At 41.0% G+C, this 27,329-nt stretch overlaps 4 protein-coding genes across 9 annotated transcripts in view; 2 read left to right on the top strand and 2 right to left on the bottom strand.

The window, feature by feature from the left end:
* LOC148651237 (uncharacterized) overlaps window positions 1–12,697 on the top strand; it is a 126,314-nt gene extending 113,617 nt beyond the window's left edge. Inside the window, exons 2-7 of one of the 6 annotated variants that reach the window (XM_088601303.1) lie at window positions 7,109–7,173; window positions 8,859–8,995; window positions 10,119–10,247; window positions 10,821–10,854; window positions 11,142–11,180; window positions 11,746–12,697. In XM_088601303.1, the coding sequence (XP_088457429.1) occupies window positions 7,131–7,173; window positions 8,859–8,995; window positions 10,119–10,247; window positions 10,821–10,854; window positions 11,142–11,180; window positions 11,746–11,822 (459 nt within the window). In that variant the 5' untranslated portion in view covers window positions 7,109–7,130 and the 3' untranslated portion in view covers window positions 11,823–12,697. Of the gene's footprint in view, window positions 1–7,038; window positions 7,174–7,368; window positions 7,497–8,858; window positions 8,996–10,118; window positions 10,731–10,820; window positions 10,855–11,141; window positions 11,181–11,745 lie in introns of those variants that run through there. The other 5 variants (XR_015925703.1, XM_088601302.1, XM_088601304.1 and 2 more) reach the window with 5 other exon arrangements.
* Window positions 471–1,739, top strand: LOC148651242 (uncharacterized). Its single transcript, XM_088601301.1, has 3 exons — window positions 471–716; window positions 944–1,189; window positions 1,528–1,739. Exons 1-3 carry the CDS (start codon window positions 513–515, stop codon window positions 1,591–1,593), a joined length of 516 nt encoding a protein of 171 aa, XP_088457427.1. The 5' UTR covers window positions 471–512; the 3' UTR covers window positions 1,594–1,739.
* LOC148651243 (CD83 antigen-like) lies at window positions 2,745–7,055 on the bottom strand. The gene is made up of 5 exons (XM_088601300.1): window positions 6,916–7,055; window positions 6,695–6,825; window positions 5,923–6,154; window positions 4,681–4,784; window positions 2,745–4,268 (listed from the first exon to the last, which is right to left on the bottom strand). Exons 1-5 carry the CDS (start codon window positions 6,947–6,949, stop codon window positions 4,101–4,103), a joined length of 669 nt encoding a protein of 222 aa, XP_088457426.1. The 5' UTR covers window positions 6,950–7,055; the 3' UTR covers window positions 2,745–4,100.
* A 3,316-nt stretch (window positions 12,698–16,013) lies between the features above and the next one.
* The window catches only part of LOC148651244 (uncharacterized), a 38,337-nt gene continuing 27,021 nt past the window's right edge, over window positions 16,014–27,329 (bottom strand). The window contains exons 19-30 of the mRNA XM_088601308.1: window positions 27,275–27,328; window positions 27,124–27,177; window positions 25,333–25,386; window positions 22,615–22,686; window positions 22,461–22,496; window positions 21,887–21,931; window positions 21,760–21,792; window positions 20,853–20,999; window positions 18,361–18,537; window positions 17,947–18,037; window positions 17,552–17,629; window positions 16,014–17,287 (exon numbers count right to left, since the gene is read on the bottom strand). Of these exons, the coding sequence (XP_088457434.1) occupies window positions 17,091–17,287; window positions 17,552–17,629; window positions 17,947–18,037; window positions 18,361–18,537; window positions 20,853–20,999; window positions 21,760–21,792; window positions 21,887–21,931; window positions 22,461–22,496; window positions 22,615–22,686; window positions 25,333–25,386; window positions 27,124–27,177; window positions 27,275–27,328 (1,038 nt within the window). The 3' untranslated portion in view covers window positions 16,014–17,090. The remainder of the gene's footprint in view (window positions 17,288–17,551; window positions 17,630–17,946; window positions 18,038–18,360; window positions 18,538–20,852; window positions 21,000–21,759; window positions 21,793–21,886; window positions 21,932–22,460; window positions 22,497–22,614; window positions 22,687–25,332; window positions 25,387–27,123; window positions 27,178–27,274; window position 27,329) is intronic.

The raw sequence follows: 27,329 nt of genomic DNA on the forward strand, positions 1-27,329 counted from the left end.
TGTGCTTAATTAACCTGGTGAAATCCAAAATCTATATAGTCACCCAGATATTCATCATAACTCCACCTGGCTAATTCCCTGAGGAATTGTTGTCACTCTGGAAATACAGAAGAGAACCTTTTCTCTGTAACAACTGTGCTACGTTTGATGTTCACTAGAATGATTATGATGTTTGATGCACTATATCTGACGTGATCTCGTATACCAGTTGAATAAAAATATCAATGACAATGTCTCTGAAAATGATAGGGACTGAAACTTCTTATGTATTCTGATTTTTTAGTAATGTCTGCCTGTTTGGTTTGAAATGCCCAGCCCTCCTTGATAAACTCAGTATTGCTGTCCCTGCAAGTTTATTTGGTCACCATGACAACAGCTACATCATCATGCTGCATCACAGCTCTCCATGCTTGTGATGTCATCAGAACCCTTGACATGAAGGTTCCAATCTTTTAAAAGCAGAAACCCAGAGGTAAATTGGGCATTTAGTGTCTGGCTACCATAGTAAAAGGATGCAGGCTGTGAAGAGTCTACTGGCAGCTTTTGGGCTCCTAGTGTGGGGAGGGCAGTTTGCTAATGAAAAGAGTGTCCCAGTCTCTGTAGAGCTCCGCTTGGTGCCCACTGAGGCTGAACTGCTGATCAGACAGGAGGAGGAGCTGTGGGGGCTGGGGAAGGACAGACAGAAGACTGGGCAGCTCACAGTGGAAGACACACTGGTAGGAAACAGCAGGCCAAATAACTTCTCTTTCTGCTTCCAAGGCAGAGTAAAAACAATTTAATAAGCTATTTTCTACCATAAGTAACTAAAAAATAGGTACTATGAATTCAATGGAACATCTTCATATCTGGGATAAAACACACTTTACAGACTACAACTCTATTTTCCTAATTTCCTCAGAATTTTTTCATTTAATCTATTCAAATTTACTTCTATTACTGTCAGATTCAGGTCAACAACAGGAAGGGAGAGGAACCCAATGGACCAAAACTGGCCTTTGACCCCAAAGCTGCCGCCAGTGCAGCCCAGGGGAAGAGCCCTGAGAGCTGGGCCCAGATGATCAGGACCCTGGACCCCTTGTCCACAGAGACAGTGAGGGCAGGCTGCCGTCTGTGTGTGGAGCACAGTGGGCTCCTTCACCTCCTGTGCTGTGTCCTGGTCTGGATCAAGAGGCGTCTCACACAGAAACGGGTCAGAGTCTCTATGGTCAGACTTGATATAACTCCACTTCAGTCTTAGGAACACATGTAATTCAGTCACTGAATGATCCTCATACTCATGGAAACACACACAGGATACAGAACAGGACAGGATGAACACATGACCCATCCTTTTCATGTTGTCTTCAGGGCTTCATATCTGCTAAATTATATTGGCTTTACAGAAGTTATGTTTTTAATTTGGACCCTACTGAGCCCAGACTGATACTGTCTATAACCCCATTCTACTAGTTCAATGACTTGACTTCAAATTAGATTTGGCCATGAAAGAGAAGAGTACTGTCTAATATTTGTAACTTTGTGCTTCAGAATCGACCCTGCCCAGGCTGTCAGCAGAAAGAAGAGAGGGAGAGACAGAGAGCTACTGGATACTAGAGCCCCACCCCTCACACCCAGCTCACACAGCACACCAAGAAGATAAGCAGCAGGGGGAAGACACCTTCATAGACTGACACTGTCCAGGAGAGAACACCAGGGGCAGAGCCTGAAGTCTGTCCATACTGAAGAACATCAGTGCTCGGTGATTACACTCAGCAAATAGTGAAATATAAAAATAATAAACCACCATTAAGATGAGTTCTGCCACCTAATGGTGGGTCATACTACCCATTAAACAACTACTGCTTCTTTAAGTGACATCTGAATTTATTACATCTTTTGTGTTCTTTTTATGTGAGATCTATTTATCCACAGCTACTGTATAAGAGACCTCACATTTCTGTAGCTGTATAATGCAGTATGGGGTGTATCAATTTAAGACACTGCAACTCCATCCATCACGTAAGTCACCCTTCCATCATGAATGTTTAAATTGTTCAAATGTAATTGGTGGAGTACTAATTAGAATGAATGTATTAGAAACAGTTTTCATCCCAATTCATATCAATGATCTAGATTCTGCTATAGTTAGGAATCTTAGTAAGCTGATCACAATTGCTGATGATTCAAACATGACTCTTTTACAAGTTAAAATGATGAAGATGCAATTCAAAATTGGGAAAACACCGGGCAGATGACATTTACTGCAATCAGGTGCTGGGATTTGTTTGTAATCAATACCAGCAAAAAGTGTTAGCAGAAAACAGGAACCCCTGAACTAGAAGCTCCTAGCTGTGAGAAAGACTTAGGAGTTTATATTGACACACTGCTTCCATCTTTCAGATAATGCGGAGAAGGAATAAAAAAAGCAAACAGTATCTAAAAAAGATAATAAAGATGGCTTTACGTGGTTTTACATATTCAGCGTAAATCCCAGAAGACAGAAATGAAAACTACGGAAGTGCATTTAAACACTGTGAATGATTTCATGTAAACGCAAAGTATTGACTCAGCCATGGGTACTATAAGAAACTGATCCCCTGGCTACTGAACAACCAGAAGAACTGTGTTGGACGAATGGCCTACTCTTGTCTATAAACGTTCTTATGTTCTAATGAAGCACTTTGTGTTTTTGGCAAGCCAGTTTTCTTTATAAAATACAGGTTATGAGTTTCGCTGAAGAACAACAGTCGAGATGAGGCGATCATAAAAAAAACAGTGTTTTATTTATTAATGACAGCAATTGTATTTTATTCCACAGCACAAACCGCACTGAAAGGCCCAGCCTGAGCAGCTGCTGTCGATTCCCTGCTGTAGCAAGAGCTGTTCGGGATGAGAACTTGCTTACAAGAAGAGCTTGTCTAAGTAAGAAAATCATTATATTAATTGAAGAACTGGTGTCTCGCATGAGAACTAAACCCAGAGGACCTCAGGCCCTCCAGGAACTGGGTGCGAGACCCAGGGTCACATACAAATGGTCAAAGGCCGAGAACAATTTCAAAACTCAGGAAGTCATTAAAGTTAGCTGTAAGTCAGTCAAGTGTTCAATTTCAGTGGACGTTAAAGTAGGAAACTGACGCCTCTCTACAAATGAAAATAAACAGATGTGCATAAATGCACAAATTATAAGTTTTGCTTTTCCTGATCAGACTGGTGCTGGTGTTGGTGAATGTTAGTGTAAAACCAGCTCTTGAAACCATTGTATAAAGCTAAAACAGAATACACAGCCTCTGGTTGCATTATAATGTCTATAAAGTAGAAACTTGCAGTGCAAGAAAAGTTGTCTTCAGTCCTCAGAATACTCATCAAATCAGCAAAATTAATGTTTTTAGGCACATCAATCCAAACATGTACTGTACATACAGTATATAGCTTATTGGGTGCAGAATCAAGGATTTTCTCAACAATGCACATTATTTATCACAGTAGACAAGAAACAGTTGTACCTCTCTGTCATTATATTCTTTTAGCATTAATCTGCCATAGGCAGTGATCATTGTTTCAGAACAGACACCAAGCGGGGATCTTTTGTCCTTTCCATCAGCTCCTGAGTGCTGCTGCTTTTTGGAACAACAGCTGAGCAGCACACAAAGTCTGCATCGCTGGTGAAGTATTGCAGCTGCTTGAGGGGTATTGTCTGAGCAAGTACAAGGCCCACATCAGTTTGCCATTGCTTTCATCTGCTACCCCATCCTGGATCTCCGCATCGCAGTCTGGTCAGCTTTTCTTGGGATGAAAGAGATTTACCACATTTCCAGGAATTGGCAGCAGTTTTTGTTTTCAGATGGAATGAACCATTCCTTTTCTCTTCTCTTTGTCCTCTTGACAAACAGACAGACCGCCAGAGATTTTAAATCAGTCTTTTCTTTATCCTTTTCTCAGTGTATCGCTGTGATGTTCCTCTGCGTCGGCCTCTGTCCATCCTCCTGAGGCTGTCTCCCACAAGGCCAGACATGGCCAACTCGGAGCAGAATCCCGAGAGAACTTACTTCCACCCCTGCTCTCTTCTCTCTTGTCCTGTCCTAGAAGCCAGGTAGACTGATATTCTGAACAGCCCAGTACTATCAAACCCAGAAATCCTCAGGTCGGCACAGCTTTCCACCAGTGGGCTGTGTTTCTCCACCACTCTGATTGGTCACCAGAATCGTCTCCAGAGCCGTCTTCTGCTGATCCATCTTCAGAACCTGTTTCACCTGCGGTCCACTGCCTCTCAGCACATTCTTCACACACCTCTGAGAGAGCACAACGATGTATCAGCACACGTTCAAGAGCTGATGTTTCTCTTCACACATTGTGACTTTCACAGCACAACCACGATATTAATATTTATAATTAGATTTAGCAACCAGGCATTACAAAACTATTCCATTTCATTATCTGTCAATTTCCAGCATTATTTTTAATGCTGTCGTTTTATTTAGCCATTGGTTTTCAGGCACTGGTTAATCACAATCACTGCCTTGCTTTCCCACACACAATCCCCTAGGACCTTTTACACTTGCCTCAGTTTTTTTTAGAAATTCTTTAAGCGCTCTCAATAACTTCATAAGCCAATGTTACTGTGTGGCCAAGTGCCATTTCCAATAATTTAACAGCAAAGTGTATTCTATCCTACGCAAATCCCTAAATCGACAAGAAACTTACCCAGCATAAAAAACAGACGAGGAACGAAACTGCAAGCCACAGTACTCGGACCACAACCTCCCAGACAGCATCCAAGTAGTTGGTTTTTATTTCATCAGTGCAACCTACAATAGCAAAAACAGAAAGCTGTTAGTTTTGAATAACGTGGAGGCTTCTATAAATAATCGCTAGACCTTTCAGAATGTTCCCTTTTTTTCTTTGAAATATATGGGGTTTCTTTTTTCTAATAAAGGAACTTCATTAAAATGGCAAAAACAATCAGGCCCGTTTTTCTTGCTTTCAGGACAGGTTGTGCTGTTACTCTGGTGAACCGGTCTGGTGCGCTGTTCCTTCATATTAAACAGCATGACCCCAGAGAGATGCAGCGTGCTCTGGTGTTCAGTCCGGCTATGAAGGACCTCAGTCAGCGAGGGAGGGACTTAATGAGACCATGCAGTTTTCCAGTGAGTGACTGGAACAGCAGCACTCAGTCTCTGCCAGGGTATTTGTTGCCTGCTGAACCAAGAGACTGAGCAGGGCCCACCCTGGTGGGTCTTTTAGTAGACAATCAGTGTCCACACTCAACACATGGCAAGATATTACTGGCATGTTTTTATCAGCTGCAATTGGGTGCTTGAGTTCTGTCTGTTTCAGTACCAGACAATCTAAAATTTAAAGTATTGGAATTTTTATAGTCTGGCATGAATCCCAGGTACTCCTCCTCAATATGAGCAAACTGTTGCTCACTTTCCTTTAATGTCCCACATGCATAAGCCTCAGTTTGCCTGAGAGCTTCCTGCCTGGTTAACCGGACTTGTACAACCCTCAACATAAGTCCAGTGTTGGCTGTGTGCTCAGGGTTTTCCCAATGTCCTTGGCAAACTGGTAATCAGATTTCATAACTTCAACATTGAGGATTACTGGCTGACAAGGATTCCAACAACTTGATGTTTAACCGTTTCCTTCCAATGTCTGGCATGGCAAATGTGCCCATACTGGTATCCCTTTTAGTCCAGTTCGATCAAGCAAGTCTAATAAATCCACACTGACCAGGATCAGCTCTGGTGGATAATGAGCGAGCAATTTAAATCTAGAAACATTAGCAATTCTCATCTGGGTCTGATCCTCAGCAGCGAAGCCATGACGCCACTATACAAGACCTCACACTCTGCTAACGCAAGAGCAGCTCTGGTGAATGATGTGCACCCAGCTCTCCAGAGGGGAACAGCAGAAGCCAAAGGATTTCACTCCGCAGATACTCACCAGTCACTCGGAGAGAGATGTAGCCTTCCTTGTTCTGCTTTCCCAGTGGAGCCGACAGAAAGCAGCTGTACTTCCCACTGTCCTCCTCTGTGACATTCCTCAGAACCAGGCTGAGGGACCCATCTTGGAGCAATTCCACCGTTCGGTTGAAGCCAATGTACTTCCTCGAGGAATTTTTCAACAAGTTGTTTTTGATGACCCCAGTTAACAGCGGATTAAGGCCTTCGGTTACCTAAAATAAAAAAGAAGAAGAAAATCTTACTTTGGGTCCTCTGTTAGATTCCCCCTACCCCAATCATAAGGTGACAGAAGCAGATCAGTTCGAACTGTTCGATCAGTCTCGAGCCGTGAGTATATATCCTAAAAAACTCAGGCGCACCACACTTTTTCAGAGAAGGAGAAACTGAACACCGTTTTATCCTGTATTACACTACCGCTACCTGGGACAAGGAAAGTGTTCAACAAACGTCTCTTCTAAAATCGAGGAGATTAAGAAAATCCGTGAATAACTGTTTCAGATTAAGGAGGCAATTACTGTACTTTTAAAACGGAATTAAATATTCTTTGTGGCTGAATCAACTGAACAACTGAATCACTGCGCGTTCACAAAGTATTTTATATTTATGTCTTGCTGTCAAGGCAAAGGCATCCTTTGCGATTAAATAAAAGTGGAACCGCGCTTTAGATGAGCTACAGTAAATCAGCTAAATGAGCTAAAACAGGTGCACGGTACAGGGACAGAATGGACCGCTGGCCCTTCAGCGTCCCTCACCTTGTACCAGCTCACGCTCCTGTACTGGACCCCGGGCTCGGGGGTGACAACACAGGTCAGCACGGTGTCGCCTCCGCAGCTCTCTTCCACCTCCAGCACCGGGGCGCCTGAGGAACGGACGCCAATCAAGCCTGAAATGAAAAGCGCGTTGATCAAACTCCGTTGCGCGGAAAAAAAAATGACAATACAGAAAAAAAACAGGTCAAACACATCTATCTTACCGCTGAAAAAAACGAGGGTCGGTAGGAACCACATCTTTTCTGCGCCGCCTCACAGAAAGTAAAGTGAAATGATGAGACACGGAGGAACTACAGCGATATAAACAGCCTTGGTGACGTCAGGGGGAATACCTACTGTAGCGGCGGGGCTGAGGCTGTCATAAAGTTCAATATAGTCTTTCTTATCGACCTTGAGTTTCCTGTAGAGCCGATTAGAAATGAACTCGCTTTTAGCTTCTGGAGTTTTTCTTTTGTTTCAAGGTAAGCGACTTAATAGCATCCGCTTATGAAAGTAGAGACTTATAATTGACCAAAAATAAAATCAGTATAAATTATATACAAATAAAATCAGCCGAGGGTTAAGGTTTTAAACTACTCTATTGCACAGGTATTATTTCTATGTGTAAACTGTAATCCGAACATTTCACAAGCGCATTTCGAAAACGTCGTTTGGAACGGAGATTAGTTGCACTGCAATTCTGACTTTTGCAGAGTAGAACATGTACTGTAGGCGAACCTGGTGTAATCTAATTTTAAATTGGGGAACTGGGAGAGGAGAGATTCGCCTACGATGCTGTGTTTCGGTATGTGTGACTGTGTGACGTAGCCGGTCACGAGTTCCGCTAGCTCGCTGGCTGCTTGTCATTAACTGCGGGGGGTTACGTGTGATCTCGTGAGATTAATTAAGCAAATAAGATCATCAATCAGTTCCTTAATGGGTAATTAATAAAAATAAGATTAACATTAAAGCATGGCTGACAGGACGCATTCTTGTTTACAATAATAGGGCAGATAAATTTCCCAATGAAAGTACCTCCCTACACAAGTTAACAACGGGGATTTCCCCTAAAAGGACTTTTCTGAGTCACAAAGATTTAAAAATTCCCCTCAGTAGACGTTGTTTTGTAAAATACTACTGAATGCTTTAAATATCTTATTGTTTTTAATTGAAATTTTCCATTCATATTGTTTTCCAAGTAATTCTAGTCTGATTTAACCTTTATAGGCTATGGTTTATGCGAAATGAATGCAGGAGGTATAAGGGCATGGGATATTAATAATTACACATCTCCTAATCGCTTTATTTATAACGACGAAGTTAACGACGACCATTCGTCCCTGCTGTTTTGTTCGTCCTCCATCAGAAACACCGCCGTTTCAAATTGGAGCAGAAGCATTTTTCAAAATAATTTCTTACCTGGGCGTTGCGCTTTCAGAACACAACACCGGTCCTGAGGTTAAATGCTGACTTTGCTCACCTTTAATTTACCATTCACTGAAGATCGCTAAGCCACCACATTCAAAAACACAGGTCCATATAAACCTTGAGGGTGAATTCAGTTAATTGTACTCGATCTTTTCTGAGTTTGAACACTTCAGAATAGTGTTCACGTATGCCAGACTTTATTATGTTTTATCATAACAAGACGTACACTATGGTCTATAACTTAGTAGTTTTACTGTTTGTTACTCTAGTACATGTTCCCTTTATAATTAAAATGAGCAAAAGTGTATACAGTATATTACTGTATTTAAGTCAACTCTGTGGAGGGTGTTGTTTCTTGTTGTGCCCATAAATACAATAATCAACCCACTATTGACTGTCTCTTAATTTGCTAAACTGACATTTGCAGCATTTGCTAGTTAGAAAGGGTGTACAAAATAACCTTTTTCCACTTTTCTTTCAAGCACAAAACAGCTTGAAGCAGGTGGAGCGTCTAAGGTGGAGTGTAAATTCTGTACCTGTACAAGGTCAATACTTTATTACCATATCAACTTGTTGCATGGAATTTGCTAAAAAAAAGTATTCAAGAGAGACACAGGACTCAAACCAGGGTCAAAGGGTTGGAGAAAAGTCAGTAGTTCAGCTGATTGAGCTATACTTTCTGCCAACATTACTGATAACTTGTTTCTTACTGATATCACTGATATCCCCTTTCTTTCAGCGCTATGCACCTCGGTCATCATTGAAAAGTACAGAGAATATTTTTGCCCAGATGGAGAGCACATATATGAAGTGTCCTACCTGCTTGAAGACTACAGGATTGAGCACTGTGAGCAGACATGGAGTCTGAAGACAAGTGTAAGGCTTCCTGTCCACAATGACACTGTTCTTGAAGAGCCTCATGTCAGCTGTATGACCTTTCTGAAGACCATGGTGTTAACAACCGCTAAAGGGTCAGAGTGTTAAAAGGGGTCTTGTCTCGGACGCTCTAGAATACTGAACCTGCTGTGCAATTTGATATGCAAACTTAGTGTTCTTTTGAAAGAAACGAGGTCAGACAAGCACAGCACAGCTTTCTGCTGCTTGGTCTTTTATGGTTTTAGCAGTCCTAAAACATACATTACAGTAGCCTCTTTGTTCCATGATCAATCTCTACCAATCAAGCTTCATTTATCCTGTAATATTGAATGTGGAACCGGAGATTTACTGTAAGAGCAGGTCGATTGTGTGTTAATACAGTGTTGATTTGAGAAATTAGTGGAGTGAGGTGGCAGCATTGTGGCACAGTGGTTAGGGCCACAGGTTCAATTCCAGAGCCGTGTGGAGTTTGCATGTTTTCCCTGTGTTTGTGTGGATTTTCTCCAGGTGCTTTAGTTTAAATCCCACAGTCCAAAAACTTACTGGTAAGTTGATTGGCTTCTGGGATAAACTGTTCCTAATGTGAATGTGTGCGTGTTTGTGTCTGTCTGCCCTGCAGTGGGCTGACATCGTGTCCAGGTGTACCCTGCCTTACACCCATTGCTTGCTAGGATAAGCTCCACCTCCGCTGTAACGTTGAATTGGAAGAATTGGTTTAAAGATGGATGATTGAACTACTGTAGATTGAGGGTGAAAAGATCCCTTTTGTCTATAGAGATCCCCAGGACTGTGTTCATTATCTTCAGCATAATCTTCAGCATAAGAGGATTTTGAAAGATGGGAACCCATTCAGTGTTTCTGCTCTGTTCAAATGTGTTGGGGGTACAGGACAACAGGTACCATTCTTTACTTTAGACAACTGTAACATGTAACACATTTGTTACATATGGTATATCTGACCATGTCTCACAATGTCTAAAATGTCATTGTGTGACAGTGAAACGTAATAAAATTCATAGCAGCAGAAATACATTACACATGTGCTCAAACTTTCTATCTTGTACAGTATATGCACAAGCAAATGTCTGCTTGCATTAGGTGTGACTTTCTTCCTGATTTACAGAATTCTCCAGTCTCAATTTTCCACAACAAAAGTGAATGCAGGAGTCCCTGTACATGGTCCACTTCTGGGAAGATCCAGCTCAACCAGTGTGTAGATCTCACTCTCACTGTTGTGTGCTCTGAGGATACAGTAAGTTGCAGCTAGTTGTACTGATTTCTGGAAACACGGGTTTCTGGATTTTCTAACAAGTTACAGGAAAAAGATATAAACAAATCAAGAAAACTCCATTCCAAATTTACATAATACTTTCATGAAAACCCCAGAGGTCAGTGGACAGTGTCTGCAAAGGATGGAAACTTAGTACATATAGTTTTGATTTTATTTTCGCTTTAAAATGTAAAATATTACAAACATCCAATTGGATGACTAGACACTCAGTGGCAGACGATACACGATTGCCTCAAGAAGCCAATTTTGTCGCCTTTGCTGGCTAGAATAATCCCCAGATCACAGATGTTAGTCTTACAAACTATGACCCTCATTGCAGCCTCAGCTAAACGTGATCCTGTTATCAGAGTGGGACTAGACTGGGCAGCAAATATTTCTGAAACTTGTGGAATATATGCCACATCCAGTCCAAGCTGCTGGTACTGCTCACAGAGGCTCAACAAGGTATTTGGAGGGAGTGACTAAAAATGAGATCTTATACTTTGAGTTAAAAGGCGTGTCATTTTTACTTGACCTGTGTTTGTACCTTTTCAGAACACCTGGAAGGAAGTCAGAGTGCATTTCAATGGTGGGTAACATTTTTTCATTTCACAGGTGATTGAAAAGAAAATCTTGTGCCCATGAAATGTGGAATAAAACCATACTGATCAAACCTGATTAAAAACAGATAACTAAACACTGTTGACTGCAATGATCCTGGAGGGTGTCTGTTAATATCTACTCTATTTTTGTTTGATAATCATATAGATAGACTTCATTTTTGAAACTGGAGGTTCTCAGTGTTAGTGGGGGCACATGATGTATTCTTTGCATTTTTATTTTCTCTTAAACAAAAACATTTTCTGTGTATTTCAGGTAAGAAGGTCAAAGGCTTTGGACAGAACAAACACATAGGTATAGTAGTACAGTACCTTTTATTTGATACCATACCTTATTGTGGCCTTCCTACTGTGGATGTTGATACTGTAGCGTCCCCACTCAGATGGAGCACTTCATACCTCTTTTAGTGAACATTGAAAGTTAACAACTCAAAGTACATTTTTGCCACATGCTGTTTGCTCTTAAGCCAGCCAATAGTTTTTCTGTAATTAAAGCTAAGTTATAGATCTGTCTAATTGAAAGATGATGTGCCTGAAAACAGCATTGACAGTCAGTTATGGTCATTCGTGATCATCAAGAGCCTTCACAACCATGACCCTTGGACATTAGAAGGTCTTCTAGTGATTTCAATGCATGCATCCAATTACTGTATTTGTTTTAGTACCAGATACTGCATTACCAGATACTTACCCCTCTACTTGAAATGAATAACATACTGTGGATGTGTCTTAAAATATTTAGATGGTGGTGAGTTTTATTCTTGACTGTCACTAGTAAGGTATTTTGTTCACAGTGATTTCAGTGCAGACGTAAAATTGTTGTGGATGGTGTTAAATATTTTTTTCTTTCTGTTTTTCAGGACTTTGTCTCAGCGTGTGTCTGTTTGCAGTTCTTCTTTTTATATTGGTATGTTCTGCAAGAATGAGGGACCCTTGATATAAGTATCATACAATGTGATACTTCACTGTTTGGAGCCAAATATTGTATACATTTGTGGGGAATTGTCGGTTAATGTTAAGACTCGGTTCTCTGACAGTGACTCCCATACAGCACTGTGCCTGGCAGGAAAGTCAGGGCTTTCTGGAGAAAAGATGTGTCTCTCGCTGCTGTCACTGATGTCCGAAGTAGCCCACCTGAAATGTGATGTAGCCTTTATATTTTAATTTGAAGTAAATTATTTTTTCTAATTTATCTTGTGGCTGACACTGATCTTCCTGATATGCCAGTTGAAAGACTAATCCAATGTATACACTAATTCCACTACTGTAAGAACCCTTAGCGTAATCATTAATGGAAATAATGATTCAATTGTTATGGTGCGAAGTGTTCATTTTGGATGTTTCCCCTTTACTGGATCATTTAATAATTAGTTCTATTTTTCATGTAGCTCTATGTCTAGCTACATGAAACTAGCGGGGTTCTTACCTTATTTTCAGAATATTTTCTGTTCTTTCCTGTTTTCCACTGAACACACGTGGTTTTAAACATTGAAAGAAAAAATACAAAATGAGCCCAGGATAAGTGACCCATCTTGCTCCATAGGGTGTCGCAGGCTGATGGGAAGGGGAACCTGTTTTTGAGTTACAGTGGGTCTGGAGGGGTGGAAGGGTCCGGGGTCTGAAACACCTTTTCCTTTTTTTTTTTTTTCAATGGGGGTGGTGTGGGGAGAAGCTTGCAAAACCATTTTGGGAATTGGATACAGAGTTATTATGTTTGGAGATGCTTGTGTTTGTGACTATGGGTGTATGATTGAACTGTATGTTTTTTTTGTATATACTGTAGCAATAAAACTACAGTGTTATGATCAGTGATTCAACTCTTTCTAGACTTTGCACCCCCACCAATATCAATCTAATGGACCATGTCAGAATCAGCAGTGACACCTGGACTTAATGACATGACCTGCACTGACAGGATAAAAAAAACAAAACAAATAATTTTAGCAGTGGTTTGACTTGGCAATCACTTGTTGCAACAATCCAGCCATTATTGATAACCAATGATGAAATACAGAGCTGAGGATTAAATGAAGAGGATGCACATTTAGAACATAGATCAGGAGGCATCTCTTTAAACAAAGGGTGAGTGGAGTCTGGAACAAGATGCCCAACCGTGTGATGGGAAGAGGTTCCTGGGCTCCTTCCAGGACTGGATGGAGTAGATTCACAGAATAATAAGCAACTACGCTAGAAAACAGAATGGTCCAAAAGGCCTTCTTTGTTACTTTTCTTATAGTCTTATGTTCTGTAATTGCCCATTTGTAGTTGCATACCCTTCATCTGAAACAGGTTTTATACATTCAGAAAATAATTAGAAATAGTTATTCACTAGTTCAGTGAATCGTTTCCTGTAAGACTGCGCAGCGCATTTGTATCACATCCAATGAACTCGAGCTACTTCACCTGGAATCTTTACTATTTCTTGCTAGGATTCATCAGTTCATGAAATGGTAAAGATATATAATAATATTTGACTGATTGACCTACATAATAACTGATTCAGATCAAGGCTGTTGATATTATTGTAAGCAACTGGCAGCATTTCAAATTAATAGCCAAATTGTATTGAGGTTCTGAAGTGCAAACAAATAGACAAATAGACGTAGTTTTCGAAACTGGAGGTTCTCAGTGTTAGTGTGGACACATGATGTATTCTTTGCAACGTTGTTAGGAGCAAATTTGGTCGCATGCGGTGTTGTCCATGTATCCATTTTAGAACTGAAAAAATATGAAAATAATTTCAAATGCCACAGTGTGAGATATTTCCCAGAAGTATCTGGGATTTCAACTACCCTGCAAGTTGTCGTAGATGCAATATTGTGATGAGTTATATACAGTACCAGGGGCTACATACTGTAGTACAGCACCTTCAGTGTTTTAAAGATGACTGACCTCTACAATTCCCTTAAATTTTATTATTTATGGTTATGCGTTTTCCTTTGTCTGTTAGTATTTGCAATTAATTACCCCAGTTAAATTAGACAAGTGCTAATTTTCCACGAGTTTCAGTCCCTTTGGCTCAATTTCTCATGGAAATTTATGCTGTACGTTACTGATCATAAAACTGATCATACTGCTGGTGTTAGGAGTGAGCAGAATTACAGCAATGGGATGTATTGATTTATTGTCACCTGAATATTCTCAATATATCATTATCAATCTGTATTGATCTACTTTTGGGAGGCTTCCCCAAGAATCTTAAACACTTAATCCTTTTGGCTATCATTGTCCAACTTAGAACTGCAAATATTGATTATTGTTTCTATGTTGACATCATTACGTAGGTGCAGAGAAAAGCAAGCTGAAATCAAGTGAGGCCAAAACATGACTCTCTCTCATATGGCTCCACAGGGTTTATTCAGGTTTTATTCACATATCATTTTGGAAGATCAGTTTTTTAACTGTTACTTGCGTTTGTCACGTGACAACTGAAAAACTCTCTGTTGTTTCTGTTTGAGTTACTCTGGTTAAATAAATTCTTATTTTGATGTGACAGCCTAATTTAAAAAAAAAGCAAAGGATGAAATGATCAAACTAACAATGACAGAAGAAACAGGGTATTGTAGTAGGGTGTAACTGAAAGTGATCTTCTTTTCCTCTACTACTAAAAACAAGCTGAAAACTCTCTGCTGCATTGGGAGGGATGACGTTGTAAGGCCTGGCTGGTTTCACTTCCACTTTCTATTTTCAGCATGGAATTTTTCAAAGTATCTCGCTTCTTGTTTACCAGACTTACAAAATCTGTTCAAGCTGTCATTTGAAAGGATGAATGGAAAATCCTTGGAAAGACCATACCAATGTTGATGTCCATGCATGCCCCAGCACCGGCAGTTGAGTGGTCTGCTTGGCCCCTACAGCAGGTTGTGGACCTTCTCCGGTCTCTGGCTCCAGAGCCAGGAGCTCTCTCACAGAGAGAGGCCGCCACTGTGGTCCCGCTGCAGGAGGAAGTGACGCCTTGGAAACATGATTATTTAGAGGATGAGGTAAATAAAACCACTTTGTACTGTGTTCAGGCTCTCTGACGGTCTTGTGAGGTTACCGCCGTTACGTCCGGCAGCATTTGGGATCATAGAGATGTCGTACACGTTTAAAAAATGCTGACTCCAAAAGCCCTTTGACGGTTCTTTTTTGTCATCAAGTTGCAACAGGACATCACAGATAAAAAGTCTTATACTGTGTGGTCACAAACCCAAACTTAATGTTGGGCACAGCTGGTGACTGAAACAAGACATGGGTTATCTTCTTGCACTGTCTGAGCACCTGGCTGCCAGCTCCCTGTTGTACTTACCTCATGAAGTAGACAGGGTGTCGATTTCAAGATGACTAGTAAATCTAGGTTTGTCCTTAGTTGTAACAAGAAATTGTCAAGTAGGGCTGCTCAAGTGACTGCTGCAGGGGTGGAGTCAGGTTTCCCCAAAGTTAGGTGTATTAGAGCCTGTCATCTCTGGAGGGGGGCTGTCTAGAATCAGGAATCCCTAGGATCTGGAAGAGAGGAATAAGCATCTTTGGGGTAGGGTGGTCCAGAGTCAGGTATCTCTGGGGTGGGGGTAGATGAGAGTCAGGTATCAATGAGATGGGGCAGACAAGAGTCAGGTATCTCTGGAAAAGGGCAGATGAGAGTCAGGTATCTCAGGAAAAGGGCAGACGAGAGTCAGGTATCTCTGGGACTGGGTGAACTCAAGTTAGGCATCTCTGGAAAAGGGGAGACGAGAGTCAGGTATCTCTGGAGTGGAACAGATGGAACACAATCACACAATAAAAAACAATGTGAAATACCATCCCACTTTGTTTTTAATTACAGAAAGAATCAAAGCTATCAACACGGAGGAGGGACAACGTCAGAATGTCTTGATATAAATACAGTAGAAAAATAGTAACTCCATGCACACTCATTTCAAACGTATCTATAAGCAAAGCAGTATCTATGACTTCTGTCCTTTAGTAGGAAAAGTCCTTTGATTTTGAATGAATGGGTTTAATTCTAATGCATGAGATCCTGACATAACTGAAAAGATTTGGTCAGCAGTAATGCCTGAGGAGTAAATGAAACCAATACCCATCCTGTAATTGAAACGAACTGTATTTAAAAACAGATGTAATTAAAATCATATAAAAATAAAGCAGAAAGTGGGATTTCTCCTTGTGTCATTTTAATAAATATTGTGACAAATGTAATACAATCACATCAAATATGAGATGCAGTGTAGAAATACAGTAGAATTTATTGGAGTCACAAACGTGAGAAATTACTTTTTACCCATGGTAGTGTTTTGTAATGTTGGTCCCAGTCAAAAAGCTTTAAGCTGAGTATTTAAGGAGTTATAACTGATAACAAAACCAAAAAATAGGCTTAAAACAAGGTGTGATTGTTAAAATCCAACCTTCAGAAACCTGACCTGGACTTTGATGTGTCTGGCCCAAACTGATCTGACTGTGATGCCTTTATATTGTTCTCCTTTGTAATGTTCAAAGATGACATTAATGAAGACAGCCTAAGCTGGCTCTTAATCAATTTATCTGATCAAGATATACAATATGTGACTTATAATCAAATCAGCAAAAATGATCTATGACTGACAGTAATATTGATTAATATCTATTATGCTCAACTGTTCCTAACAAATACATCTTTGGGCTTAAACAAATCATCCTTTTGTTTTCTTGCTGGAATTGAAGTCTTCATTTCAGATAAATCTCTTTTTTAGAAACATGGTTCATAAAGTTCTCTTTTGCTGGTTTGTAAATTGCTGAAAACATCCAAACACACTTGTGTTTTTAAGATGGGTTTGTGTACTTAAGATACTTTACAGTTATTATTTACAGTTCTTTTTTATTTTCCTCTTAACCATTGCACTACTAATAGCATGAAAAACATCTTTCAATAGCTCAAAATCTAATTAGCTTTAAAACAAATACAAACATTTTCAGATTCAAATATGAATTTTAGTGACCGGAGTCAGAGGGTTAGTAGTGGAGGGATAAAGGAGGGGGTCCTTCTTCTTCGGAGTGGAATGATGTTTCGCGGTCTTGGTGGTTCAAGAACAAGATGAAATTCGTGATTTCTAAGAAAAATGTCAAGACCCGTGGCCAGACTGAAGTTTCAGGAAGGTGCAGGATGTTTCTAGCAGCTCCAGGCCGAGATGGAAAAACTCGCACCTGAGCTATCGGTGAGGTAAATTGGTCCTTCACCCAGTCAGTCTTTTTGTTAGGCGGAAGGGTGCTTCACCAGGCCCTGCTCCTTCCTCACCACAGGGGCGTGGATGCTGCAGTCCCTGGCCTCACACACCCCAGGCACCCCTGGAGGCCCAGGCAAGCCGGATTGACCCACAGGACCAGAGTAACCACGTGGGCCCTCCAGGCCGGCGATTCCATCTTTGGCAAGTCCTGCGTAGCCGGGATAGCCTGTGGAAGGACATATGCCACTTTTAAGTGCGCTCTTGAGCCGTAGACGCATGTGTGTTCTTATAACAGCCATCAAGAGGACAATATGGCAATGAAACTACTCTAGGATTTACCGATTTTCAACGGCCTGCCATGGTGGGAAACACTGAAGTAGGCCTCTACTGGCCTTCCCAGTCCTCACCCTCCAGTGATCCTGCAGTGACCCAGAGTAAGCATGCCCCAGTAACAGGTCTGCCCTGTGATGAATGTGTTACACCGTCCTACCTCGGAGCCCCTGAGGTCCGTCGTGTCCTGGCAATCCCATGCCCGGATCACCCCGTTCTCCTTTCTTGCCCTTTGGACCTGGAGTTCAAGAAGAGATGGGACCAGCCATGAGTCATTGTAAAGGAAGATAAAAGAGCCATGGCGTAAACTGAGCACAGCAAGGGAAAGGCACAGAACAAACAGCCTCTGGAACTCCTTACAGCCACACCTTTTCAGCTTTTATCATGCTCCCCAGAGTGCGTGAAGCAGATACCAAAAGTAATTAACTGGGTTGCTGGATTTAACATGGCCAGAGTCACCACACTGTTCAAAGAATGGACTGTGCCTGTCCACCCCTTGCACAGTCATGGGAGTGTAGACAGTGGAGGAGTGAGACTCCAGAAAAGGGACTTTACCTCTCTCTCCAACTGCTCCCTTCTGACCTTCCAATCCAGTTGGCCCTCTCAGCCCCTGGGCTCCTTTGAGCCCAGTACGTCCTGCCTTCCCCTGAAAAAAGACACCACAAGCCTTTTGTTGAATAAAGCAAATTGCAATATAGCATCATTTTTTAAATCATGAACTGAAGAGCAAACTGTTAAACACCTTGACTCTGTGTCATTATATCACCTAACTGTATGCCATGTACCCCATTAAAGTAGCTTAGTCCTCCACAACAGACATTATCAGTTTTACATGGATAACAAACCTTGATGTGCCAAGAGTCATGGTTTAGTTTTCATTCACTTTACTTTGATTCTGCATTTTTCCTCAAGAGCGGGGTCTGCTTATCATTTCTGGTGTTTAACTGGTGCAAGCCCTGCAGTTCTTACAGGTTTCCCAGATGAGCCAGGTGGTCCTCTGATGCCAGGGGGGCCAATCAGTGTCCTGTTGTTGATGGGGCAGCCCTGGGCACACTTGGAGCGAATGGAGACCGCATACTGCGAGATCTGCGCTGTCACCACACCTCGGCACAACTCATAGATCTGTGCGTCACTCAAGCCTGGACCCTGGGAAGCAGATCAAAATGTTGGTTTGCTCAATGACAACTGTCGATTTTCTCTTTGCTTTTTATTCTTCTCCTCACATGGAGACAAAAGTTATCTATCTTTGTTGTATTCACTTGGAGCTGTGAAAGCTGAATTAGAACAACTGAGCATCCTAGTTTAGAGTCTTATTGGACTCAACTTATCAGTCCAGTCAAACAGGTGAAACAGATCTAAAGTAATCAATACATCATCAATAATGATTACCTGGTAACTCTCTAGGTAACTCGAACTCTAAATTAGTAAATTAGGATTATTCCAGGAATTCTACTGTTGACACCTTTAAAGGCAAAGTGATAAACTTACTGCTAAGGTCACAGAAACACAACAATAATGTACAGTATCTCATTTCTTGATAAACTGACAACTAAAACCAGGCCAGGAGAAAACAAAGAGCTACACATTTTCTATTTAATAAAATGTAGTACCATCAAGGAAACCAAAACCACAGAATATTCCAAACTCAAGATTTACACAGAAAACATGGAACACATAAGGGGAATTCCTTCAAGAAACTAGCTCTCGTGTGGTTGATCAGACTGGACTGATTAATTGCTGAATGCCACAGACTCTAGTCTTAACACTAGGACCAGTCTCAGTTCTAGATGCACTGCAGGGGATCATTCTTATTGCTAGAACTGAAGAAAATGAGCTTCACCACCAATAGGGGTGTTTTTCCTAATGCTCAGAAAACACAACACAGTGGAATGAACTATGTAATATCATAAAAAAGTTAAAAAATCAATACATTTTAAAGGAGCGCGGGGCTCTGTCATTGAGTTTGGTAGTTGGTACTTATTCAATCCCTCTAGCTTGTTATTTCGTTGTTACCCCTCGGCTTTGGTTCCTTACTGTGTGCTCCTCAGCTTTGACCCTTGTTTGTGTCCTCATCTTGTCTCCCTTGGATTCATATTTGAACTTGGATACTCGAATACAACTCATCCTCACAACAGACTGAACTTCTCCAGCTCCCTAGCTAGCCACTACACCATGCCTGTCTGTAAGCATGGCTACTACGTTCGTTTGTCAGCAAGCAGTGTTCCCTACTCCCACTGGTATCAGTAACGTGCAGCTCTGGGCTATTCCTGGTGTGTAGCTGGCAGGTTCCCAAGCCCGGCTGCCTCTCCCCCAGCAAGTGGTTCTTCCATATTCCTGGATTGCACTATGAGTCCTTCCTCGGTAGCGGGACATTACACAGTGTAGTTGAATATCTGTTTTTTTAACATTAAAACAATGAATTAAGCACATCGCATCAAAAGTGACGGTGATAGCGATAGCAATCTACTTTGAAAGTACCATGCAAAAAAGGGACTCCAGGGAATTTCCTGCTTCTCCCTCAGAACTTTTTGTAAATTACTAACAAAATAACAAACATACACATTTTAATATGCCATCAAAATGGATTAATAGGCTAAGAGTGGCCTACAAAAGAGACATCTGATAAACCATTAAAACAGCAGTGGACCTTACAGAAATGTGCAAAAGGGAAGTCATTTCAAACAAGATGGCAGTGCTTGTACAGTATGAACCACATTCCCCAAACATCAGTAGGGAATGACCTGCCACCCCCATTAACCGGACCAATTGGAGGAGAACAAGTTTTTCTCAACAGATAATACTTCTAGTATATAGTCGTCTATAATGAAGATTTTGATTTCTTCTTGAAATTGTTATATTGGCAGAAAAGCGTTGATGATATTTTACAGCTGAATGTAATCCTTTCCATGCAAGAGTGAAATGAATGACAATGAGAACAACTGGATAATTAACTATGCTTTGGCAAGATATAAACTAGTGTGAAAAAAAACATCTCTGAGATGGAGTAACAAGCTCATGGACTGTTGGTATTCTACAGGACAACTACAAGGCAACTTGCCGCCCTTTCCAAGTCACTTTGGATAAGAGCGTCTGGTTAAATGAATGAACATAAATGTATGTTTCTCTCTAATGGTCAGAGCTCTTTCCTCTGCAGTTTCTCTTGCTGTAACAACACTTCTGCGTTTTAGGAGCAGAAGCACTCAGTGATTGAGCAAACCACACCAAAGGTGAAGTCAAGGTAAAACCTCAGTCCCCCTCACTCTCTGTTACTGAAATATACTGTATATATCATTGAATATTATCAAGTATCATTGGAAAATATGCCCCTGCTATAGTTTTTGCGTGTTTAACCCCTTATCTGTTTTATTTTGGTGCAGTGGGAAATGTTTTTCATGAGAAGGCTTTGCGGATATTCATTTGAAAATGCCAAGCACCACTACTTGCTACCGCTGTCGACTCACCTGGGGCCCCTGCACGCCCTTCGGCCCTGCTGGGCCTGCGTCCCCGGCGTCTCCACTGGGACCAGGAACTCCCCTTGGGCCTGGGATCCCTGGGGGGCCTCTGCGTCCCACTGGGCCATCAGGGCCCAGAGAGCCCCTCTCTCCACGCTGCCAACAGAGCACACAGCGTCAGAAACCAACCAGCCCTCGGATGGGATTAATCAAGCGACCAAAGGTTGCGCTTATTTAAGTCTGAGCTGGTCTCTTCCACTTCATTCACAACTGTAGGTTTTTTTGAGTATGTTCATGCTGTTTGACTTTAGAAATATTCACTGTGTATTTTACCTGGATGTATTTAGCTTGAATGCCAATATACTGCAAAGATGCTACCAGCAAAAAGAGAAAGATAGCTTTGTTTGACAGTGTTCTGACTGGAAGTTGAATTTAAAATGAACAGAGAAAATCTCACAAATGATGTTGTTCTAACATGGCTAAATAACTATGCAAAACACATTTCAATAGCACACAGCAAAAATTACATTTCACTTCACCTGCTTTCACTATATACGATAAATTATATTTCTTTTTATTAGGCTTTTAAATACAGGCTTAAATTTATCCAAAGAATGTACATCGCTTTGTTCTTCAGACCAGTTCTGCTCTTTACTTAGATCCTGCCTGGTGTGAACCAGGTTCAACTGGCAGTTTCCACCAGGACAGTGCGATATTAGAGAAGCTCCAGTGTGATGGCCTGGCACCCTTGCCCAGCTACTGAAGCTCTAGACTGGCCGTGTGAGGTGACGTAACTCACAGTGTCCCAGAAAACACAGCCGTAAAATCGGTTCCCTCTCAGATCGAAAATGGCAATTGAAGATTTGGTGAAAAAGTGACATTTTAAAAACAAAACAAACAAATGTATCTTACAGACCTGTCCTTTATCTCCTCTGGATCCTTTGGTTCCCTGTGATGGAAAGAGACAAAAAGAAGCCAAGGGGTCACAGATGCCAGGATATTCCAGGGGCTTCAGATGAACATGTGAAAAAGTAAAGCTTTACCTCCTCCCCTTTATCTCCCTTGATGCCTTTCCTTCCCCGCTCACCCTGAAGAGACAAGATCACACAGAACAGAGTGAATCCATGCCGTGTGCAAGGCTACCACACCTGGAACACTTGGCATCTGGGACTCCACAAATACTCAAGGCCTGAACACAAGCTTGTGCTGGGAATTTGTACCTGGTCACTGCAAGCCGTTACATGGACAGAACTTGTAGGAAAAAAAAAACATTTAGGAAACTATTAGAGATAGCACAGCATTAATGGCTGGAGTACTGCTAGAGCCCAGTGTAAAATAATTATTCAATGCTTGTTGAAAAACAATAATGACCAAACCTAGGAGTGAAACAATCCTGTCATGTTTTATTTCAAAAGGCTGCACTTTCTGAGCAGTGTCTTATTACGGAGCAAAGAAAATTGATTGGACATAGGAACCCAGGAAGCACTGATGTCAGGGGCTGGCAGGCTGCTGTTTGGTGGGTACACGGAGGGTCAGAGTCCCTGTCTACCCACCTCTGCTGGAACAACACTCTGAACTCTTTAACGCAAAGAAACCCCAATGTCTGAGTGAGCTCACCTTGTTCCCATCTGGACCGGTCTCTCCCTGAGCTCCCTGTGGAAAGACACGCCAGAGAAATCAGAAGGGTTGGGCCAAAGGGCAAGAAAAACAGCAACCGCGGCAAAGGTTTAGAAAGGGAAATCTGGCGGCATCCAGGGGTGGAATGACTCACGGGCTGTCCTTTCAGACCTTGGGGTCCAGGCTTCCCTGGGGTGCCTGGATCTCCGGAGTCTCCTCGGGCTCCCTGATGCACACGGCACATTGACGAGGCACCGCGATGAGAAGAACAGAAAGAAAAAAGAAATGAGAGAGTGAGACAAGGCAGCTGCAGTCGAATGTCTCAGTTAAGAGACACTATGGACATAAACATTATATCATTCCAAGCCGGCAGTCTTATTTCTCATTTTCAGTCTCACAACTACAATCATTTAAGCTCTTTTTGGTCAAACCTTTCTCTATCTTGTCATATGGACATATAGAAAATTAATATCCTTTAACAGAGTACAGGTAAAAATACAACACACAGGCACATCATAAGAGCTATGGATTCATAAAAAAAATTTAATTGCCTTCTGTGGATTTTCAGAACCTTGGAGAGCAACAAAAGTGATCTTTCCCACATAATGTGTTTCAGCCTCTTTACAATGTGAGGCAAATCATGCCATTTCACAACTCACAAACTCTCAAGTCCTGTACGTCTTTAAACATTCCAGTCTTCCCACACAGTTCTGTGGGTTAACCTTTGTAAATACCAGAGCGTGGTCTGTGTGAAACTCTAAAGAGAGTTCCTCTTTTACCAAGTCACAGACAAAAAAACCTTTTAAATGAAATGACAATAAAAGTCAGACATACACATGACAGGGGCAGATAACAGAACTACCCACTTACAGTACGTATCACTAACCTCTGCCCTCACAGAATACAACTACTGTGTTTTTGTAAAGCATGGTAGTCTATATGCATTTGTTTCTCAGTAATTTACTGTACTTTTAATAGTACAGTACACTTATAGGCCCTTAACTATGATCAGGATATACTGCAAATTACATTTTTAAACTATAATTTAAATTACATTCAGATTCAAATTTTGTTGTTCTCAAATGTGTTCAAATTGTATTGCAAAACTAGTTTTCAAATAAGGATTTGTGAATAAATATTATTTCACTCATATTTTAATTTAATTAATGTTTAATGCAGTGAAAGCCCAAATCCAGCAGGCTTTATTAGGAACTCAAGACAAGTTAAGAACAAACTGATTCAGTTTAGTCATTAAAAGCTCAGTAAAAATGAACCCAGCAGAAAAGACATTAAAAAATATTCAAAGTAAGATTTTTCGTTTTGCCATGCACAGAAACGACAAAAAAATAGAAAACTTTGTTTCCTCAGTAACAATGTTAGCATAGTTAGCCCTGTCATTTTAGAAACCCAGAAAAAAAAAGTTACATAACTATAAAAACAGAAAGTGTGTCAAGAGCAAGTTTTCCTTGATGCAAAGTCTTGAAAATCACACCAGAGATTTTTATTCAAGAAAATGTCTAAATATTTTAAAATAGCACTTAAAACTGTAAATTATTATTGAATAAGCACAGCAGAGCTTCAGTTAGAGTGATGAATTGAAGTTCAGCAGGGATGACAATGACACATCAGTCTCACACAGCTGCACCCAATCACCACCACCACCAAACTACAGTAGCTACATAAACAGAACTCGAATGCTCCTATCTCCACCTTGCAGCTTCCCCTTGATTCAGTCAGCCTGACTGGGGTTCAAGCCTCCTTGTTCTGTGGCCAAAATATTCAAATCCTGGAAGGTGTATCCCTAGTGAAATGGTGTTAGCTGAATATAAAGTACAAGTGGCATACAGTGTCTTTTGCAAAGAAAACAGTTCGGTTAGACACTTTACAAGTGTGTTTCACTTTACACTTATGTATATGTGTTAAACTTGTCAGTACGACCTAAATTTATATTTACAGTACATTGAGATGTAAATGTGTATGTCTACATTTTTAAATATTTCTCAACATATATTTTGCAGTTATTTTAAAATATTGGAAAACATTTGTACAGGAGTGTTTCAACACATAATGAAAAGGGTATTGAGCCCCCATAATGGTTCTGAACGGACTCATACAGAGGCATAATAAGGCCCTGCTACTGGCACTTTTCCATACGGTCTCCAAACCTAGTTGGCCTTGTGTCCAAGACCCCACTCTGGCACAGCAGACAGCCATGTGTAGCTCCTGCAACCAAGATTTACCTGTCCGATGCAGTTTGCCGCTGTTGGACAGCAGCTTTTTAAGGACTAAAGAGTTTAAAACAGGGGCGTGAGGTAGGGGCACCAAATCAAGCGACAAATCAAAGGAGTGACTGTTTCATATAGTTCTTATAACCAAGTTCATTAATGTTTTTTAAAAGCACGAATATATTCAAATACAAACCTGGGCTCTTTTTTTAAAAAACCAATGAAAAGGTATTGTGGATAATAATGCCACCACAGTTTTAGGTGGAAGACTCCAAGAATCCCAGGACAGAGAGGGATGCATTTGGGATTGGTGATGGCACGGTTTAAACAGCAACTTTTTTGTGCTCCAAAAATGCTACAAAAAATCTCTTTTCAATGCTAAGGGTGTCCGTTTTGAACAAATATGTCTCTTTGCTTTACCGCTCTCTTGATTATTTTTTTCTGCATACCTGTATATGTAGCACAAAGATTGTTAACATTGTAAATATAATGCATCTCCTTTTTCTGTTTAAACACATTGCAAACACTAATAATGGTTTAATAACATTAGCCTTTCACACCTTTAAAGGCCAGATAAACCAGCAAACACATAAAAGCTGACATCAGAAGGACTATGTTATGTTCTGTTTCAACAGCAGGTGTCTCACCTGGGCGCCCTGTCTCCCTGGCGGTCCCCTGCGTCCAGGATCCCCTCTTTCACCCTGAAGGACAGGACACACAACATGTGCCACACAAAGTTTATTCCTGTGGATCCTATTTCATTGTACTGGATGTATTGGTATTTATCTGTTAAGCTGTAACAAGGCATAAGTGCTGATGCCCTCTACATCCATCAATTTTATTTAGAAGTTTGTAAAAAATATTGTTTTTCAAACTAGAGTTATTTGTTAAGATTGATTCGATCATTCAGTGCAGCCCATGGGGTGAGATTTCAGAGCAGCACACGATAATCTTTCATACTGATGATCTGTCCTGAGCTGAAAGCTTTTGATCCTTTACAGTTTTCTGCTTTCATGAACAGCACAGAGCTTTCTCCTTTTGCAATTTCAGAGCAAGCAAAAGTCTTCCATTCTGATTCTGGAGTATCTTGATTGTGAAACTTTCTCAGATTTGCAAAGGGAACACTTCTGTTCAAATCCAGGCTATGCTGCTTTGCTTACATTAAAATGATTGATCTCGGTACAATTCTGATAGATGTCAACATGTCTAACATACTGTACCTCAATATCCTTGGTCTTTTTTTAGTTCATTTGAGCTTTGCTCAGAATATGGTATTCTTTAAGCTTGCCCACTAACATTGTAATGAGTAAAATGAAACTCTATAGGCAGAGCCAGTTGTTACAGGATTGAAAAAAGTCCTCCTACATTCTCGAAAATTCTACAGAGCATATAGGTACTCCAATGCCATCTAATGAACTAGGTGAGCACAATGGACCTCTCTTTCCTAGATTCTTATTTCAAAGAGGTGATTGTTTCTTCTAGTTCCTTTAACCAGGTTAATTGAACTTTTTTTTTTAAATGGGCACTTATCTGTTCAGTAAAATAAGAAACTACACTAAGTAAGACAATAATTGCGATTAAGTTGTACATTGTTTCCTTCAAGGATACAATTACTTAGAGACTTGAATATTCTCTTATTATGGTGTCCTATCAAGTACAAGAACAGCCAGCCACAGAGAACAATCTTGTATTTTACTTCAGGAAAGATGGAGAGAATTGAGATGGAGAATTAGTGCTAAGGACAGCACTGACATTTTGCAGGATACAGTCGGGGACACTTATCGCCATTACAGAGCAAGGTCTGTGGGTGTAATAAATTCCTTGAAAACAGAATCTTGACTCCTCAACCAGTGCAACTGGCTGGTGACTTATACAGTACATAGAAGCTTGCTGAGGAATAGAGTCATGGCACTTGTAGAGTTCACACTTTAGCACAGCCGGAACTTCATTGGCACCCAGAGGCAGGAGTACAAACCCCAGCTGGTTAAAAGAGGGTGTAAAACTATACAGATCCTTTGTGACTTGTCCATTATAGGCTGTAGCTTGTAAAGCATTTTGAGAAACAGAATTCGCATAGTAGTCATTTCTACAAGTGCCAGGGTGATACTTAAACTCCTGCAGTCCACGCAAGGGAAACAATTGTCTATCCAAAGCAGAGAGAGAACAAATGTCATTTCTGACAGCTGGGTAACTTCATTCCCTAAGACAGTTTTGCTCCTCCTAGCTGTGCAGAAAGTATGGATTCCCCAATCAACCTGCCTTGCTTATGATAATCCAATGCATTTTACATTTATTCTGAGAAAGGAAATGTCAGCTCTGTCTTTGTTTATATCAGCTTTGACATTTCTAACCCCATAGAATTCTCTCCCATAGGATCATCCTGAAAAAGATGGCTCTTTCTGGTCTCTTTAATTCCCAACCTTTGCCTTCCTCCTTACCTTTTTCCCAAAAGATCCTGGCAGACCACTTAATCCAGGGACACCCAGAGGACCCTTTATAAAGACAGAGAAAGAAGTCAAGAGCCTTGTTTTGGGAAACAGTGCATGACATGCCTGCTTTTGTTCCAGTTCAATCTGAAAGGCCACTTACGTCTTCTCCAGGCTCCCCATCGCTGCCAGGCATTCCCCCAATGCCCTTCTGTCCC

Source organism: Lepisosteus platostomus, chromosome 12 (genome assembly GCF_059453375.1).
Source record: "Lepisosteus platostomus isolate fLepPlt1 chromosome 12, fLepPlt1.hap1, whole genome shotgun sequence".
Taxonomy (NCBI): Eukaryota; Metazoa; Chordata; class Actinopteri; order Semionotiformes; family Lepisosteidae; genus Lepisosteus; species Lepisosteus platostomus.

Excerpts from the sequence above, each read along its gene's own strand:
- LOC148651242 (XM_088601301.1), top strand. The coding sequence starts at position 513 with ATGCAGGCTGTGAAGAGTCTACTGGCAGCTTTTGGGCTCCTAGTGTGG. Across the intron at positions 717-943 it reads TCACAGTGGAAGACACACTG|ATTCAGGTCAACAACAGGAA; the intron begins GTAGGAAACAGC and ends TATTACTGTCAG. Across the intron at positions 1,190-1,527 it reads GGCGTCTCACACAGAAACGG|AATCGACCCTGCCCAGGCTG; the intron begins GTCAGAGTCTCT and ends TTTGTGCTTCAG.
- LOC148651243 (XM_088601300.1), bottom strand. The coding sequence starts at position 6,949 with ATGTGGTTCCTACCGACCCTCGTTTTTTTCAGCG. Across the intron at positions 6,155-6,694 it reads GGAGCGTGAGCTGGTACAAG|GTAACCGAAGGCCTTAATCC; the intron begins GTGAGGGACGCT and ends TTTTTATTTTAG. Across the intron at positions 4,785-5,922 it reads CATCTCTCTCCGAGTGACTG|GTTGCACTGATGAAATAAAA; the intron begins GTGAGTATCTGC and ends TTGCTATTGTAG.